Source organism: Ursus arctos, unplaced genomic scaffold (genome assembly GCF_023065955.2).
Source record: "Ursus arctos isolate Adak ecotype North America unplaced genomic scaffold, UrsArc2.0 scaffold_19, whole genome shotgun sequence".
Taxonomy (NCBI): domain Eukaryota; kingdom Metazoa; phylum Chordata; class Mammalia; order Carnivora; family Ursidae; genus Ursus; species Ursus arctos.
In genome coordinates this window covers 33,344,342-33,361,511 of record NW_026622863.1, presented here as the reverse complement: position 1 = coordinate 33,361,511, position 17,170 = coordinate 33,344,342, and the positions used below count along the sequence as shown (strand labels likewise).

Sequence of the window (17,170 nt, the reverse complement as noted above, 5' to 3'; positions counted from 1 at the left end):
TATTTTTATTTCCCCTTTAAAAGTACCAAGGAATCAGAAACACATTGATTGGGCTTTTCGCAAATTAGTGACTGAGGAAAGAACTACTCATATTCTAACCCTCTTATTTTTGCTCGTAAGAGAATTATATTATTGACAAAGATAAAGGGGACCTTGTTATAAAACGGTCACCTTTGGCAAATGCATGAATTGGAGTAATTTCCTTTGAAATCCTTCAAAAACTTAAAACCATGAGGTGTATAGCTTTTACCAAATAAAAACTTCACATCAAAATAGAAAGTTTAGTAATGGAGTGTCTTTTCATTTTCTTCTGCTAGGAAAATTATTAGTGTATTTTCATGAACAGAGGTAAAACAGTAATGAAAGTAACTAGGCACAGACATTCCATCCTGTGACTATCAGAAGATGATGGGTTTGTGAAAAGTCAAGGCAACAAAATAGGTCACATTATGACTATGTCAAAGAATTCACAAAAAAAGGTAGAATTCTCACTTCTCTTTAATCACTGAATTTCAGTTTTTACGAATAATCTTAAGACAATTCAGGTAACTAAGGTTTTGGGAGGGAAAACAGTTCTTGTACATGAAGAACTAAGACATGCTCAATCGTTCTGTAAATAACTCTATTGGCTGGATTAACAAACATTTTCACAGAAACAAAATTTTTAAAGCCGAAGATCACTGCATTTATATTTACAAAAAAGCCATAAACAAACATGCATTTCTCCTTTACTGGGAGAACTTAAATCAATGTTTGAACATTAAGGCAGTGACGATTCTAAAACAATGAAATTCTAAGTTAAGGCTTTATGTTTGTTTTGAAACCCAGTCATATGCCACTGTGACCAAAGCAAACTCTTATCTACCAGGTTGGGTTCATCTCTCCAGGATGTGTTATTTATTCACTACCAACTATTCTTCTATGGGATAGGAATTAGTAGTAACATCACCTATTTACTTGGGGTTATTAGTCCATTCCTTAGGTTTTATTTTGAGGATTTAGCCTTCAGCAGCATAAACATGTGCCACAGAACTTTTTCTTAATAAACTTAGAAAACGTACAGGCTGCACTGATTTTTCCTTTACTGAAAGTTGGGCAACAATCCTGAACACAGTAAACCTCCAAAGCATATATGCCCAAGTTCCCATCTAAAAATATGGATGTTCTTATTACTGAAGTGGTGTTCACTGCCTGTTCTTTGAAGACTGAACAAAGCAACAAAATGCAGAATACCTTATCTTACGTGGATCTGTTCTATACTTGCTATCCTCAAGGCACAAAAAACATCCCTGCTAGGCCAATGTCTTTCCTTATTCAAGGAAAAGATGAGAAGCGGACGAGCAGATTCACTTTAGAATAATTGTTGATTGCACCCTTGCCCTATCAACTTGCACTGAAATTTAGCAGGGGGGGATGTCCTTTTCTCTTTCCCTTACTTTTAACATTTAGAGAGACAAAACTCAGATCCAGCCTATGGGTACACTTTGAGAAGCAGCTGTGGAGCACCACCCTCGCCTACTGGGGAGAGCAGGAGGGATGTTCCCAGGGCACACTCCAGTACGAGTTTCCACGGCTGGGATGACGTACGGTTAGATTAGAAGGATCACTATTTACACTAAGTGCTTGCCGCTACTTCTTGAAGCAGGAATTTTACAGCAACACGTCTTGTGAGGAAAGTACCGTAGACCTGGGTTGGTATCGGTAACAGTTCATGTAGAGGAAGAATGGCATTGACTACATGAAGATGGTCTCCAAAGCTAAAGACAGCTGTAGTTCTCCTTTGTCTTCAAGTCAGAAAAAAGTGAGATGTCAAAGCAGATGAGGCTGCAGGCAGCATGCGTCCCACGCCATCCAAGCGCTGGCGCTTATATATGATGTGTGGCATCCGATTTCTTTAGATTGACTATCAGGAAACAGGAGTTTCTAACAGGCACTGTCAAATATTTTAGGTGCAACTTAAGTTAAGCAAGACACATTCCCACTGAAATGTTTTGAAGATCTGAAAAGTCTGTACCCTAGTACCTGGTAAGCTTGGCTTCAGCTAATCGCTAGATGGGTTTGAAAGGTGTGAAATACACTTGTGTTTTTAAGATGGGAAGACTAACTGTGAAAGGGCAAATGTAGGCAACACAGAAACAGTATTTTTAGATCAACATCTTACACTTTATAATACACTCACATTTATACACAAATTTCATGTTTACAAGTACAAAAGGCAAAGACCCTTCAAGAATTGAAGTAAATGCATCAGTAACTACATTCAATAGTGTTAACACTGTTGTCCCACTCTCCATTTTCCAAACCCAGAAGGAAACTGTATAAATGCCTTCGCACGCTCGGACTTCATTTTCAGAAGTTGGAGACCGTGTGTAGTTCTGCACACGTCTGGGTTTCTACAGAGCTGAACTGAGATTCCATCGTGTTCCAGGCCAAATCAGCCAGAAGAAAGTCATCCATTGCTGTTTGAGTTTCGTTGCTGGTGAAGAACAAGCTCCCCAGGGTTTCGAAGCCAGAATGCATGGTCTGTGTTTCTGTACTGTTCAACTCAACTTTGCTTTCTACAGCAGGTATGTTTTTAGCAGCGGAGATCCCTTCAGTTTGGGTCTCTGTGTCAGATGAATCAGTACTCATGGAAAAGCTGGAGTGTTTCAGAATACTTCCCAGAGGCAGGTGGGGGCTACTGTCTAAAAAGAAGTTTAAGTCTGTCTGTGTCTGCGTGTCAAACATTTCAAGGCCTAAGAAGTTAGAATTTCCCCTACAAGTATAGGATTGAGCAGATGTGTCTGCAAGGAAGAAGTCCGTTTGGGTCTCTATGTCCAGCGATTCCAAGACAGGCTCGGTGGTCATGGTGTTAAGCTCACTCTCTTCAGTTTGAGTCTGGATATTTGAGGCGGACAAGAACTCTTCAATATCAAAATCAATTGCGGGATTCTGGGTTGGGCCAGATGGGAGCTGGGGATCAGGTCCAGTACTTGTGTCAGACAAAAGACTACGATTGTCCAGTGTCTGACTGGGCAGATTACTTGACAAGATGTTTTCTAAATCACTTAATAAATCTATAGTTTGGGTCTGATTATCTGTCATGTTCTGTGAAGGAAGCATACTGTGCTGTGCACTGAAGTTTATAATTGGTGCAGATTTCTCAAGATCTTGATTTAAAGTCTTAGGGTGGTTCTGAGGTAACAGATCATGAGGGACGGTCTCTGCTACTAAGCTGCTGCTTATAATACTGTCTGTAGAAACACCGTAGGATGAATGGACGCTCTCAAAAATGTCTCCACCCATAACAGCTTGGTCCATCTGTACTCGGTCATCTGTCAGACTTTGCATTCCACTGGTCTGGGTTTCTCTGGAGATCCCACCTGACTGGTAACAGCCATCTATAAAAGCATCAGTCTGAGCAGCTATGGATGAGGTCACCTTAGAACTGGGCAAAAACGTTTGTGTATGAACACTAATGGGAAGGGAAACTTGAGAACCAAACGTCAAATCTGTTTGAGAACAAGAAGATACGGAGGAATCAGGCCCAGCCCACTGTGTGGAAGGTATGAAGTGTTGTGTGGTGTAAGACAGGTCTGTCTGTACATTGATTGAAGAAATGCTGTTCTTCTGACATGTGTTCCCTAGTTCTTGTAAAGGATTAGACAGGCTCTTACCCAAGTTCACTTGAACACCTGTACTAATTGGCTCCATAGCAACAGGACTTACAATTTTTGAAAGAGGGAGACTTTCCTTAAGACAGCCAGCCTCTGAATCTAGGCCGAGGATCAGGGTTCCGATTGACAAGGGCAGTATGTGTACAGCGCCCAGGGCAGAACCCTGATGATCGACACCCAACACCACAGGCTGGGCCGAGGAGTCGGCTGTAGGCACGAAGACAGGCATGGGAGAAAACTGCATAACAGGAAGTTTCACCAGAGCCACTTTGGGCTTGGGTAAAAGCAACTTCTGAGGATATCTTGGAGGTGTTGTAAGAGTCTGCTTTCCGGCATTAGAGTTGCAAGAGTCTTCAAAAGAAGCAACCAGCTTTATATCGGAAGTTTCCAGTTCTTGAGCGTCTGGTCTTGGAGCTGGTTGGGTGCTCAAGGACTCAGTGGTCTTACAGGACAACTTCTGGCTGTGCAGGCAGCTCTCCATTTTCCTTTTCTTACTAGGTGGATCCCTGAAACCAAGGACAGAGTAAAAGAGAAAAACAGTTTAGGCTGCAGCTTTCTTCAACTCTGGTGTGGTCTCTTCAACTACTTATGAATGCTGTTCCCCACACCCAGAGCAGAGGTCAGACTCCTCCAGGTGAGGCGAGATCCATCCTTTTGTGCCTCTCTGAGAACTGGGCCTACTATGTGGTGGGCAGAAGTACAGGAACATGCACGTAGGGAAGGAGGAAGCAGATCTTTTTTGGTGCCATACTGCTAAGTACCCTAGAACTCAGCTTCACTCTGTAAGCACAAGGAAGCTAACAGATTATATAATGCAACTTTTATCGTTCCTAAAGTAGGAAGCTATTACTCCAAATATAAATTTGACCTTTAAGATGAGGTACAATTTCATGGTAAAACTTAACTCTTCAGCAATCTAACATCTCTCGGCTGGAAAATGCTGGAAGTTGGGATTTTCAATTGGGAGGAAGTAAGAAAGGACAACTGGGTGAGACAGATGTGGATCCTTTGCCAGCACTGCTCGCTTTTCCAAATGTTTCCCTCTTCCATGTCTTGTTTTTTCTCTGTTATTCCTCCTTTCTCTCTCTGCACTAACGGCTTTTCGGAAGTTTCATTTGAAATTCTTCCCACAGCAACTGACTCCTGGGCCATCATTTCTTCCCCTTTACCTGTGCTCTGCTGGGATCTCGTGGCCAGTGCGGTAGATGTGGGACTGTAAAGCAGTTCTACTGGCGTAGGGACAGCCACACGTGCACTGGAAGGTCTTGCCACAGTCCTCTGCGTGCCTTTTCAAGTCCCACTCCGTGCCGTAGGAATTGCTGCACTTACTGCACTTATGCTTCTTTTCAGCATGCATTTTCATAAAGTGCTAGGAAGAACACAGAAGGGACGAAAGTGGAAAACTGCATCTGCTCAAAACATTTCAAAAACCATCCACGTACCCGCATTAACAACGAGTTTGCTTGACAAACTAGAGCAGTCTAAATCGAAAGAACGGAAAAGCAGGCAAACTGCAGTTTATCACACGCCCCTTCTCCCTGTCACTGCTGCTTTGTGAAAAGTGAGGACCCTGTTTTGGAAGCAATTCATAGTACCTGCCATTTAGGTTTTACAAATTAGTGCTGCAGGCAGGAAAAAATCCACCATACTTTTCTCAGGACCCCTGCAGCCAACCCTCGGGGAAGTATTTCAGCTGCCACTCTCTGCCAGTCCTACATCACCTCTTTCCCCACTCACTGGACTCCTCCCTCCTCCTAAGGCAGCTGCTTCTGGAACTCTTCCTGACTTCTGCAGCTTCATCCTTCCTTAGGGTAACTTTTCCTTTGTGCTTTGCTCCTCTGACCTTGGAGGCACACAGATTCACACAAGAGATATGGAGCACACATTTCTCATTTGCTGCTGAATGGATCTTCTTGTCTTTCTCTCCAAACCCACTTCTGGATATCTTCTCCAGAACAGGCCAGGGCTCCTTCACTCTCGTTACACCCCGCTCACGTTTTCCCCAACAGGGAGACTCCTGCGTGGCTATTCTCACAAGCAGCTTTCTTTGAGAGTTCTCCAGGTATGTTTGGTAAGTGATTAGAATGCATGTTAGGTTTGTATCACCTGCATTTCATCCTCAGAGAAGTATACTTAAGACAAATAAGATACCTGTTTTACAAGAGAAAATTGAGAAAATGGTCTGTCAGGGCCTCTAGGGCATCCTTCAATTGGACAACAGTAGAATTTCGGTACAGTTTTCAAATCTTTTCTTATTGTTGGATTTACTATGCCATCCTGCAAAAGAAAAAATTGCTTTAAATAATTATTAAAAAAACAACAACAATGGAACTGCCTGGGACCAGAAACAGGGAATGATTAAAGATGGGCACAAGGGATCTTTTAAGGGAGATAAAAACATTCTAAAATTAGATTGTGGTGCTGGTGTTAAAACTATGTGAATCTACTAAATAATTAAATTATTCACTTAAAATGGGTAAATGTTATGGTGGATAAACTGTAGCTCAATAAATCTCTAGAAATTTTTCAAAACAACAACAAAAAACCCCCATGTTGTTTAAAAATCTTCTATCCATTCCTTTAAAACTCCTCCTTCTAAACTTGAAATGTCCTTAAAGCCAGCTTTCTCTGTTTCTAAGTGGTATATTCACAGTTTCTCAGGCTCAAGATCTTGGTACCACCCTCATTCTTCCCTTCCCTTTCATCCCACCCTTAATTATTGGGAGCCCTTGGAAAAAACCTCCTTTCACTATGGTCTAGGCCTTCCTCCTAGCATCATGACTTTCTCTGATCCTTAAACCCCTAAAGTAGCTGAAGCTAGTCGACACAACTTTTTATATAGCAGCTTGAATATAGTCACCATGTTATGTTTGAAATTTAATAATCATTATAGTAACCAATACTTATATAGCTTTTATTACTGTGTCAGCACTTATATATAGTAACTCATATAATCCTAATTATCCTTTATTATTAAGTACGTGATTAAGTTTTTGGCTGGGAGTTTAAAGTAACTGGTGACTTAATTTAGCTTGAAGTGCTCTGTCTTGGTGCCCTCGATGAGCTCATATACTGCAGGTATGAGATACCTGTGACCTCCAGTGTAATTCCTGTCTGGCCCTAAAGGAAGGTAGTGGTGGTGTCGGGGGTTGGGGGTGGGGATGGACCTTTCGACAGGTCACTGGAAACAACAGGACATGTACTCATTTAACCAGGGCTCAAGAGTACAAGAGCACCTGGCTCCAGGGGTCCCAAAACAGACTAAATTTGGCCACTCACCATTGACACAAAGGCAGTGAGATGAGTGGCGGGGAAACAAGAAAGGGATTTATTTCAGTGAGACCAGCACTGGGAGGACAGTGGACTAACATCTCAAAGACTGTCTCCAAAGTGCTGAAAATACTTCCAGGTTTTACGTAAGGAAAATGTGGGACAAAGGTCGGTGGGTACGTGCAGACAGGCAGTAAAGGTCAGGCCAGTCACTGTCCTGGGGTCAACCATGAGGGGTCTTGCTGGTGTAAAGGCAGTCCCTGTTCCTTGAGGGAATAGTTGTGGGGCTGCATCATGGGATGCTTTGCGCCCTGGGCCTTTTGCCTGAGTCAAGACATAAGCTGGAAAGAAGAATATAATCAATTAGAAAGTACAGACTGAGGTCAAAGTGAAGGGAGTAGAAATCCCCGTTCACTCAGGCCTTAGCTACTGCTGTAGCACTCAGGGTATTCCAGTCATCTAGTGTTCTGATGACAAAGGATTCAGTACTGTTGGAACATGTCCACTTCCTTCTCTAGGGAGAAATGAGAAATGAATAATCATGTGGCTAAGACGCCTTCCCTTTGCCTTCCCAGTGGATCTCAGGAGGAACATGTTGATCTTGTTGAGTCTGTGTCCACTTTAATTTAGAGGGGAAAAGAAGCTGTTCCTGTTTTGTTTTTAAACAACGTAATTTATCTTTCCATATAAAATTCAATTAGTCCTCCATGTCTTCCACCCTGGTCCATCCTTTTACAATCCTACTGCACTATTACTGTCTAGATAGTCATATGCATTTGGGTTATTTAAATGGTTTCTTAAATAACTTTCCTTCCTCTTCTGATGTTATAACGAATTTGACATTCTGAAAACTTATTTGTATCTAACCATATCTTTTTCTTTTTTTTTTGAAGATTTTATTTATTTATTTATGTGACAGCCAGCCAGCGAGAGAGGGAACACAAGCAGGGGGAGTGGGAGAGGAAGAAGCAGGCTCATAGCGGAGGAGCCCGATGTGGGACTCGATCCCGGAACGCCGGGATCACGCCCTGAGCCGAAGGCAGATGCTTAACCACTGCGTTACCCAGGCGCCCCAGAACCATATCTTTTTCTGTTCTCTGTTCATACACTACCTTTCCCAGCCTCTCATTCTTCCCACTTTCAACTGCACCTTCTATGAAGGCCCAAATTGTCCTACATTCTCCTGGCTCTCTCCAGGCAGACTGTGATGGCGGAAAAAGCATTTGGCATTAAAAAACCTATAAACCACTTCTACCACCAATTAGGGGTGTGACCTTAACCTCTCTGAGCCAGTTTACTCATTTCTGAGACAGATACAATAGTTAACTCTCAGGATTATCTTGTATTGGATTAGCATAAAGCTGAGCCCAGATCACATGCTCAATGAAACAACACTCCCTTGTTCTGCTTAACCACCACCCAGATGTAGAGATCTATTTCCTGTTTGAATTCAAGATAATAAAACTTAAGCTATTTTAAATACTATCATTTTTTTTCTAGAGTTTCTGCCTCGCCAACTAAATTTCTTAAGGGCAGTAACTATTTTGTACACCTCTTGGTATTGTTTTAATGCTTAAAGAAGAGAGCAATTGCCTGCTAAATGCAGAGCATTTTTTGAAAGGCAGTCTAGCATAGGGTAGTGGTTTTTAACTCGGGGCCTATGAAAAATCACGAGACACTTAAAAAAAATCTCTGCTTTGTTCCAACTCCAGGTATTCTGGTATCATTAGTTTGGGGTGGGGATGAGGGATCCGTATTTGGTTTTTAAATCTCCCCAGATGTTCCCAAAGTGCAGTCTAGCTTTGGAACCTCTCGTATAGTGGTTAAACCCCTGGGTTCTGGAATGTGGACTGCCCTAGCTTGAATTCTCTACCTGGCCACTTTCTTGTGACCTTAAGAAAATGAACTGCCTTGGTTTCCTTAGCTGTAAAGGAGGCAAAACAGGATCTACTGCAGGGTTGTTGCGGGGATTTAGTCAATAATGTATAGGGTTTGGAACAATGCTTATCACATAATCACTCAATTAGTTATTATTGCTGAGTTATTTGCTGTGGAGAGTTTTGTTTCTTCTTTTGCTTTTTGCCAACCAACTTAATGCCAACAATCTAATCTAAACCAGTACTTTACATTAAATACCGTCCTTGTGAAAGTCGGACTGAAAGGCTCTTCTGTAAAAACACTGGCAGCTGCTAGCTTTCATGACAACTGACGTGGTCTCTTATCACCAAACTCTTCTTATTCACCAACTCATCTAGTACTGTTGTTTTTTTAAATGAAATATTTTCAGTTAACTTATATTTTTCCATCTAGTGTTATCAGCAAGAGAAAATGAAACGTGGGGAGATTATTACGGAAGACTCAGAAATCTTTCATTCACCGGACAATTATAAAATTCCTTTTAGTGATATACCAGGGAGATGGCCCCTTTCTATCTATGTTCCAGGCTGTTCAAACGTTCCACAAAACTGCCTACAAGGTCACTACAAAATTCATGCTCACTTCCAATAGACTCTCAACTCTGCTTAGCATGCCTTTTATTTTTTTTTAAATTTTCATTTATTTTTAAAGATTTTTATTTATTTATTTGAGAGAGAGAGAGGTAGGAGGGAGCCAGATGCGGGACTTGATCCCAGGACCCTGGGATCACGACCTGAGCCAAAGGCAGACACTTAACTGACTGAGCCACCCAGGCGCCCTAGCATGCTTTTTATTATTCCTTTTTAAATTCCCAATCATGTTCTCAAATACCTGTTTACTTCACTTTTTAAAAGTTAAGGAACTTTGTTTTTTTAGAGATGTTTTAGGTTCACAGCAAAATTGAGTAGAAAGCACAGACAGTTCTCATAGATCTTTCCTTCCCCAAACATGAACAGCCTGTTCCACTAGGAACAATCATCCCCCACCAAATTAGTACATTTGTTACAATCAATGAACCTACACTGGCACATCATTATCACCAAAAGTCCACAATTTATATTAGAGGTCACTGTTGTTGTACATTCTATGGCTTTTGACAAATATGTAATGATACATATCCACTGTTACACTATCACACAGTATTTTCACCGCCCTAAAAATCTTCTGTGCTACACCTATTCCTAACATTCTTTCCCTTAAACCCACACTGGCAACCACTAATCTTTTTTGCCTTTTCCAGAACGTCATATAGTTGGAATGATACAGTATGTACCCTTTTCAGATTGGCTTCTTTCACTGAGTATACACCTGACCTAAATTTCCTCCATGTCGTTTCATGGCTTGATAAGTCATTTCTTTTTAGTGCTGAGTAATATACCATTCTCTGGAGATACCCCGGTTCATCTATCCATTCACCTACTGGTGAACATCTTGCTTGCTTCCGAGTTTTGGCAATTATTCACTTCTCTTTACGTGTCTTCTACCACTTCCCTCACCTTTCCTTTCTCACTGTTACATCATTAGTTCAAGTCATCCTGACTCTGTTTGGACTTTTATCATTAACCTCTTAACTCATTTCTAGAACTTCAATCTGTTTTTCATTCACTTTGCCAAATTCATTTTTCTCAAGTATAGCCCTGATGTGATTACCTACTCAAACATATTTAGTGGCACCCTAAATCTACCCAAGTCCAAATTTCTCTAGCTTGAGACATTCAAGTCCCTTACTATATATAGCTTTGAATTGCTTTCTCTTGTTATTTACCTGTTTTGTCTAATGGAACCACTTAAAATCCCCCAAACCTTTTCAAGGGGAGGAATGTATTTGTATCTTCTGTTGCATTTGGGAATGTTTGGACAGAGTAAATGCTCAACAAAAACTGGGAACATTATACTGAACATGTTCATGTGGCCATCTAAGCCAAAACTGTATCATGCACCAGGATGAAACACTAAAGACAGCCATAACCGACATCAACAATCCCCTTGTGGCCTTTATTACAGGCATGGCAACAACCTGAGAGTGTTAACTTTCCTGCTTTCTGAGGGCCAACTCCTCAGCCCTCCCCATCACCATCTCTCCATCACAGTTCCGGGGCCTTCCTGTCCTGAGACAATAAAGTGAAAGGATAGGATGGCTTGAGATGAGGACAGGGGAGGTAAGAAATGCGGATGGCACAATACCACATGAACTGTGGTAAGAAAGTCATGTTTTGTTCTGGCATTCTCTGTATATGTTCAAAAACAAAATTCACCAGACTTTTTGTACCTTATCTTTTGTATGCGTTTGGGTACCTGTTACATACAAAACAATTTAAAGTAAAAAACAAACATTTCAAAAATGTTTATTAAACATTTTAAGTAGAAAAATTTGGAAAAAAAATCTATGCGAGGAAACAATAAAAAAAAAACAAGATGGAAAAAAGGAAACATACAGAAGAGAAAAGGAGTGAGGACACATTTTAAGGAGAAAGGGTAAAAGGAAAGGATTCTAAGAATAGTGGCAAAAATTGGGAGGAAAAAAAAGGCATTATAACCACTCCAGCACCTGACTGTCTTCACAGAAAGCATACAAGAAGAAAATCAGTTTGCTTTGTCTTCTTATTATAAATTTTAAATTGCAGGTCTTTGTACAATAGGGCCTATATAACGACTTGGAACCTTTCTTTTCCTTTGTTTTTTTTTCTTAAAAAAAAAAAATTCCTTGCAAATCATTGAAAGCAAACCCCGGACTGAACATAATATAAAATCCTTCAAGCCAGGTTTTAAAATATAAATGCTGCTGGGTAAGAGGCTCTTTAAGGGCCCTCCTGTCCCCTTCACTGCTTTCAAACAAGGAATAAAAGAATCTTTAACTGAGAAATGTCCATTTACTCCTACTCTTTCTTTCCCTTAATCTTCAGCTTTCATTTTCCCAGGGATCCCCCTGCAGGCAAGGCTAGATAGGGTATTTCCAATTTCCTAACAGGAGATGAAATATAGACATATATCATAAGAACTAGCATAAAACCAAAAGGCAGCATGTCCTTACACGTTACAATTCAATCCCCATTCTTACCTACCATCCTTCAGAAGGGTTTATTAATTAGTTATGTTAAGAAGGGAATAGTTGTTTGGGGGCAGGGTACCTTGTGAAGAAAGTCTAGAATAAAATAAAGACGATACAGCAACTAATGGGGAAGGGGATAAAATATTATCATAACCTAGAAAAAATAAAAACTAGGAAAGAAACTAGAACTTTGCAAGTAGCTGTAACCAAGAGAACCAGCAGGAAAAATTCCCACTGAATATTATGCAAATCTGCCAAGCAGCTATACTCAGACCACCTTCAGGGCAGAAAGTAGGCAGGCACGAGATTGGTACTGCAGTCTCTCCAAAGGGCTTTCGAAACCACAGGGAGCTCCCAGTTAGCTCTCTTCCCTAGGCCTCCTCCTCCTCCCTTCCCCCTTCTAATACTTTGAAAACAACAAGTATCAAGAGAAATGTTTGAACTCAAGAGCCTGCTCCTCAGGATGCAGAGAGTAGAGATTCACCACACTGGGGCACCGCCATACAGGTACAGCTATTTTGTCACATAGGTTACCCTCATAAAAGAAAACGAACCCCTTTCCTCCAACACAGCAGATGTCAGGGGTGGCTGGGTGCTGTGGTTAGAAAAGCAGAACAAGGCAGGAAAAGTGAGCCTCTGTAACAAGAAACAAAAACAAAAACAATGATGGTTCTGGGTGAGATTTCTTTAATTCCTCCTGAAAAAGGTCTCCCTAATGACCTACGAAGGAAAATGAGGAGACTCCACTTTTCCCTTCAACATAGTTCAGAAAGGGATCTTGAGTGCACTGTGCTGTCTTCAGACAAGAGACATCTGAAAACCGACTCAGAAATGGGAGAATGACTTCACACAGGTTCTAAGCAAGGGAGGATACTGCTGCTTTGAAAAATCCAGGTAAAGATTTGACTATCAAAATTTGTATTTGCCTCGAACATACTCTTCCTTCCTTTTTTTTTTTTTTTTAAAGATTTCTTTATTTATTTATTTGACAGAGACAGCCAGAGAGAGAGGGAACACAGCAGGGGGAGTGGGAGAGGAAGAAGCAGGCTCCCAGCGGAGGAGCCCGATGTGGGACTCGATCCCAAAACGCCAGGATCACGCCCTGAGCCGAAGGCAGACGCTTTAACGACTGCGCTACCCAGGCGCCCCCATACTCCTCCTTCTTAAGCCTATTATATTTTATATTTTGTATGTGCATCGTATATTGCATGTGTTTGTATATTTTGTTTATGTATGGGTATCTTCAGATATTCCTAAACTTAATATATTTCAAAAACATAATTAGAAATAAACCTATTATATGCTATCACACTAGTCCTGAAAAGTAAATGGTATCTTTGTGCTTAACAGATGCTTCACAAAGTGTCTAGAGTGAGAAGGCTCCAGATAGCAATTCCAGAGAAAAGGACAATAAAACTGTTACAAAGTGCTTGTTAGAGTGATGTTTGGGCCAATACAGTCCTGGTCAGACTGGCAGCTTCTCTTGTGCTCAGAGATGTCAAGTGTCCAGGCTGTTTCTCAGTGAGGACATGATACTAAAGGTGGGTGATGGTTGTTGTAGATGAGCTGAGAGAATGAAGGGATGTAGAATTCCTACAAACATACAGTTCACTCACTGAAGTTAAAATATAAAAAAAAGGAAGGATTTCGTTAAAATTTAGCATGATAGAGGAAACACAAGATCCAAGACCGTTCCCAGACTATTGAAGTTACTGCTCTTGGGTCACTGAAGAAAAGGAATCTAGTCTGAGGAAAATTGCAGCCCCACCTGCAGGGTCCTCCTCAGCACATTTCCTTACTGGGCTCTGTAATCTTCACAGGGCAAAGTTGTTGCATCTGCTCAGCTGGTGCCAGATGGGGACTGCCTCTCATGGGCAACTAGAGACTATAACCTCTAACCTCCTGGTAAGTTAAATTCTCATCAGAAACCTGATTCTAAGGAAGTCTCCAAGGAGGATTTACCTGAAGGGTAGACAGAACATGCAACTCGATAGGTAATTCAAACTTATTCCTGAATCCAGACCATCAAAAGCTACGTTCACAAAACTGCTTTGAGTCTCATGCTTGGGAATTATGTCACTGTTGACACAGAGAGAAGTGAGTAAGAAGTGGTGGAAGGAAACTTCCTATTGGAATGACTGGGAAATTGTAACTTAACAGGTCTCGGGTGGGGCTGGACATCTGGATTTTCCGTGAGCTTTCCACAGACGTGCACTAAACGTTAAAAATCACCGCCCCATTTTACAGAGGGTGGCAGGGATGTGCACACTATTGTCATGTTAACATAGCGGTTCCCTTTTAAAAGAAGACCTGGGGGAGAAATTTCCCTTAGGTCTCATTCCTGAGCAAACCCGATTCTACCAATACTGTGAAAACGTGTAACTGAAGGTGCTTCGAGGCAAATCTGCACCTCCCTTTTAAAAACCGACCAGAACCTAAAGGCCTCAAGGAGGTATTGTGGGTGTGGTGGAAAGCACTCGGGCTTTAGAAGCAGAGACCAGGTTTAAATCCCAGCTCTAGCCCGGCTGCGCAATCCGCTTCTCATCAATAGCATGAGGATGAGGATGAGACGGGCCTCACGAAGTTGCTGGGAACTACCGAGGTGCATGTGTCGAATGCCCGGGCCGCGAAGCCAGAGGCCAGCAGTCCTGGCTCGTCCGAGCCCGACAGCAGAGGGGCATGACACAGTGTTTTCTTACTGCGCGTCCCTGCGTGCTAGCTCCCATTCTGCCCCGCCGGGACTCCCTGGCCGGTTTGGCCCGTTTTGTGGTTGGACGCCGGCCGGCGTGGCTGCACACACACCGCGCAATCCCGGCCGCGGGCTGCGCCGCCCCGCGCCCGAGCCCGCGCCCGAGCCTCCGAGCGCCAGGCCTGGGGAGGCGCCGTTTCGAGGAGGGCTCACCTGCAGCCGGTGGCTCTTGACCAGGTGCATGTTGAGCGCCGGGCTGTTGGGCAGGATCTTGCCGCAGCCGCGCACGGTGCACAGGATGTTGGTCCGCACGGCTCGGGACAGCTCGCTCACCGACGGCTGGATCAGCTCCCGGGCCGGAGGCTCCGGACCCGCGGGCTGCTGTCTCGCCGCCGCAGGCCGCGGCCGGCTGCCCCTCAGCCGTCCGGGGGGTCCCCAAGGGCCCGAGGCGGCGGCGGCGGCTCCCCTCGCGGCCGTCGGGACGGTCGCGGCGCCCGAGGCCAGAGGCGCGGATCCCGCCGCCGCCGCCTCAGAGGCCGCCATGGCTCCCACACGGCAGAAGGACCGAAAGAGCAGGCCCCGCCTCCTGCCTCGGCCACTTCCGGCAGGGGGCGGGGCCTGCAGGTTCATTAGCATCCGGCGGGGCCCGGACGGCAGCGGCGCCCCCTGCCGGCCATGGAGGGAGCGTCTGCGGGAAGCCGCCGCTGAGTGAGGCAGGAGGGTTACGAAACTTCACAGGGGTTCTTGCGAACAGGTCGAAGGTATTGGTCCCACTGATCCATTCTTCATCTTCCCAGAAAAATTAACCTTGGGCAATAATTGGATAGAAGGAAAAGCAATACGCTCAGGAACTTTATTTCCCCAAAGATCAGAAACAACCCATATATTCAATGGCAGGACAGGCAATGGTATGTTAATTACATCCATTGTTTATTGAGGGCTTACCATGTGCTAGACACTGGGGAAAGCACTTTTCATTTTGTATCTCATTTTGTCCTCAAAACATGTACTATAAGTTTTCCCCCATTTTGCAGAGAAGACACAAGCCCTGGGTCGCACTGTACAAACGAATGAGTCGCTATGCTTGAGTTAATCACTTTAAGGGAAGCTGGATTTACTTGCCATATCTTTTTTGTTTTTGCCTCTTAACTGCTGAAATCCGATTACTATTTAGCAGACAGTATGACTCAGTGCAGGGTTCCAAAACCTAAGTACTTACAAGGACGAGCTAGACCATGTAAATGAGCATAGGAGGCCAGGTGTAGACAAAAGGGAGAAGTGAGGACCGCAGTGAAATGGAAAACTCCATCCTTTGTTTAAAGGGGGGCAGCTGCTACTTATCTTTGGTATCGCTAGATTTATTTTTCAAGGTTTTTATGGGAAAACTTCGAACTTGTATATCAGCAGCTGTACTAGTTTTCTATTGCTGCAGTTACAAATTACCACAATCTTAGTGGCTTAAAACAACACAGATTGTGTCAGAGGTCTGACACAAGTACCAGGCTAAGATCAAAGTGTGGGCAGGGCTACATTTCTTCTGGAGGCTCTACAGAAGAATCTGCTTACTTGCCTTTTCCAGTTTCTCAGTCAGTACTGGTGAGTTGAGTCTTCATCACATCACAGACTTCTCCCTCTGCTCTCCCCTATTCCTGTTGCACTTGTGAAGATCCTTGTGATTACAGTGACTCCATTCAGAAAGTCCACAATAATCTCCCTTTGCAAAAGCTCCTTTGCCTTGTAAGGCAATGTATTTGCAGATTCCAGGGATTAGGATGTGGATATCTGAGTAGGGGGCATTATTCTGCCCATCACAGAAGCTAATTCTGATTTTAAAAGTACTGTGGGGGGTCGCCTGGGTGGCACAGCGGTTAAGCGTCTGCCTTCGGCTCAGGGCGTGATCCCGGTGTATGGGATTGAGCCCCACATCAGGCTCTTCCGCTATGAGCCTGCTTCTTCCTCTCCCACTCCCCCTGCTTGTGTTCCCTCTCTCTCTGGCTGTCTCTATCTCTATTGAATAAATAAATTAAAAAAAAAAAGTACTGTGGGACAAAAAAACCAACCAACCAACCCCTACAATTATGTGTCGGGGGATAGGCTCTACAGGCTACTATTTTTTTCGGCATGGTGTCTAAGAGTGTAGGCTCTGGAATCTGAGTGCCTGGGGTTACTAGCGGAAGCTCTGGTATTCACCAGAGTAGAATAAGACTAGTAATGCTGCCTGCCTTATAGGATTGTTGTGAAAATAAGATAATGCACATAAAATACTTAGCACCGACATAGGAAGTACTCCATAAATGTTAGCCATTCATTTTTGGAGACCCTACCTAATGTGCAATAAATTCCTTTGGCCATAGAGGTCCTTGGGTCTGTACTACTGATCCATCTGTTCCCGAGACTGCATTGGAATGCAGTACGCGTCTCTGGATCATCAAGTACATAACAGAAGTTCCAGTGCAAGACAGTGACGTAGGAAGAAATTGAACTCACCTCCTCCATGGAATATACCAAATTATATCTACTTAAAGAATAATTCCTCCTAAAGAAGAACTGAGGGCCGACTGAACATCAAGTACATAAGAGATAATGAGT

General features: G+C 43.1%; 1 protein-coding gene across 1 annotated transcript; it reads right to left on the bottom strand.

Moving 5' to 3' along the window:
• Positions 1-480: 480 nt before the first annotated feature.
• Positions 481-15,129, bottom strand: ATMIN (ATM interactor). The gene is made up of 4 exons (XM_026495294.4): positions 14,795-15,129; positions 5,808-5,933; positions 4,826-5,025; positions 481-4,162 (listed from the first exon to the last, which is right to left on the bottom strand). The coding sequence occupies exons 1-4, from the start codon at positions 15,122-15,124 to the stop codon at positions 2,350-2,352; spliced, it is 2,469 nt and encodes an 822-aa protein (XP_026351079.1). The 5' UTR covers positions 15,125-15,129; the 3' UTR covers positions 481-2,349.
• Between the last annotated feature and the right edge of the window lie 2,041 nt (positions 15,130-17,170).

What these genes read in the sequence shown, in the direction of transcription:
- ATMIN (XM_026495294.4), bottom strand. Translation starts at nt 15,124, where the DNA reads ATGGCGGCCTCTGAGGCGGCGGCGGCGGGATCCGCGCCTCTGGCCTCG. An exon ending in TCAAGAGCCACCGGCTGCAG is followed by an intron (nt 5,934 to 14,794) that starts GTGAGCCCTCCT and finishes TTTCTTTTGCAG; the next exon opens with GATGGCATAGTAAATCCAAC. An exon ending in AATTTTCTCTTGTAAAACAG is followed by an intron (nt 5,026 to 5,807) that starts GTATCTTATTTG and finishes TGTTCTTCCTAG; the next exon opens with CACTTTATGAAAATGCATGC.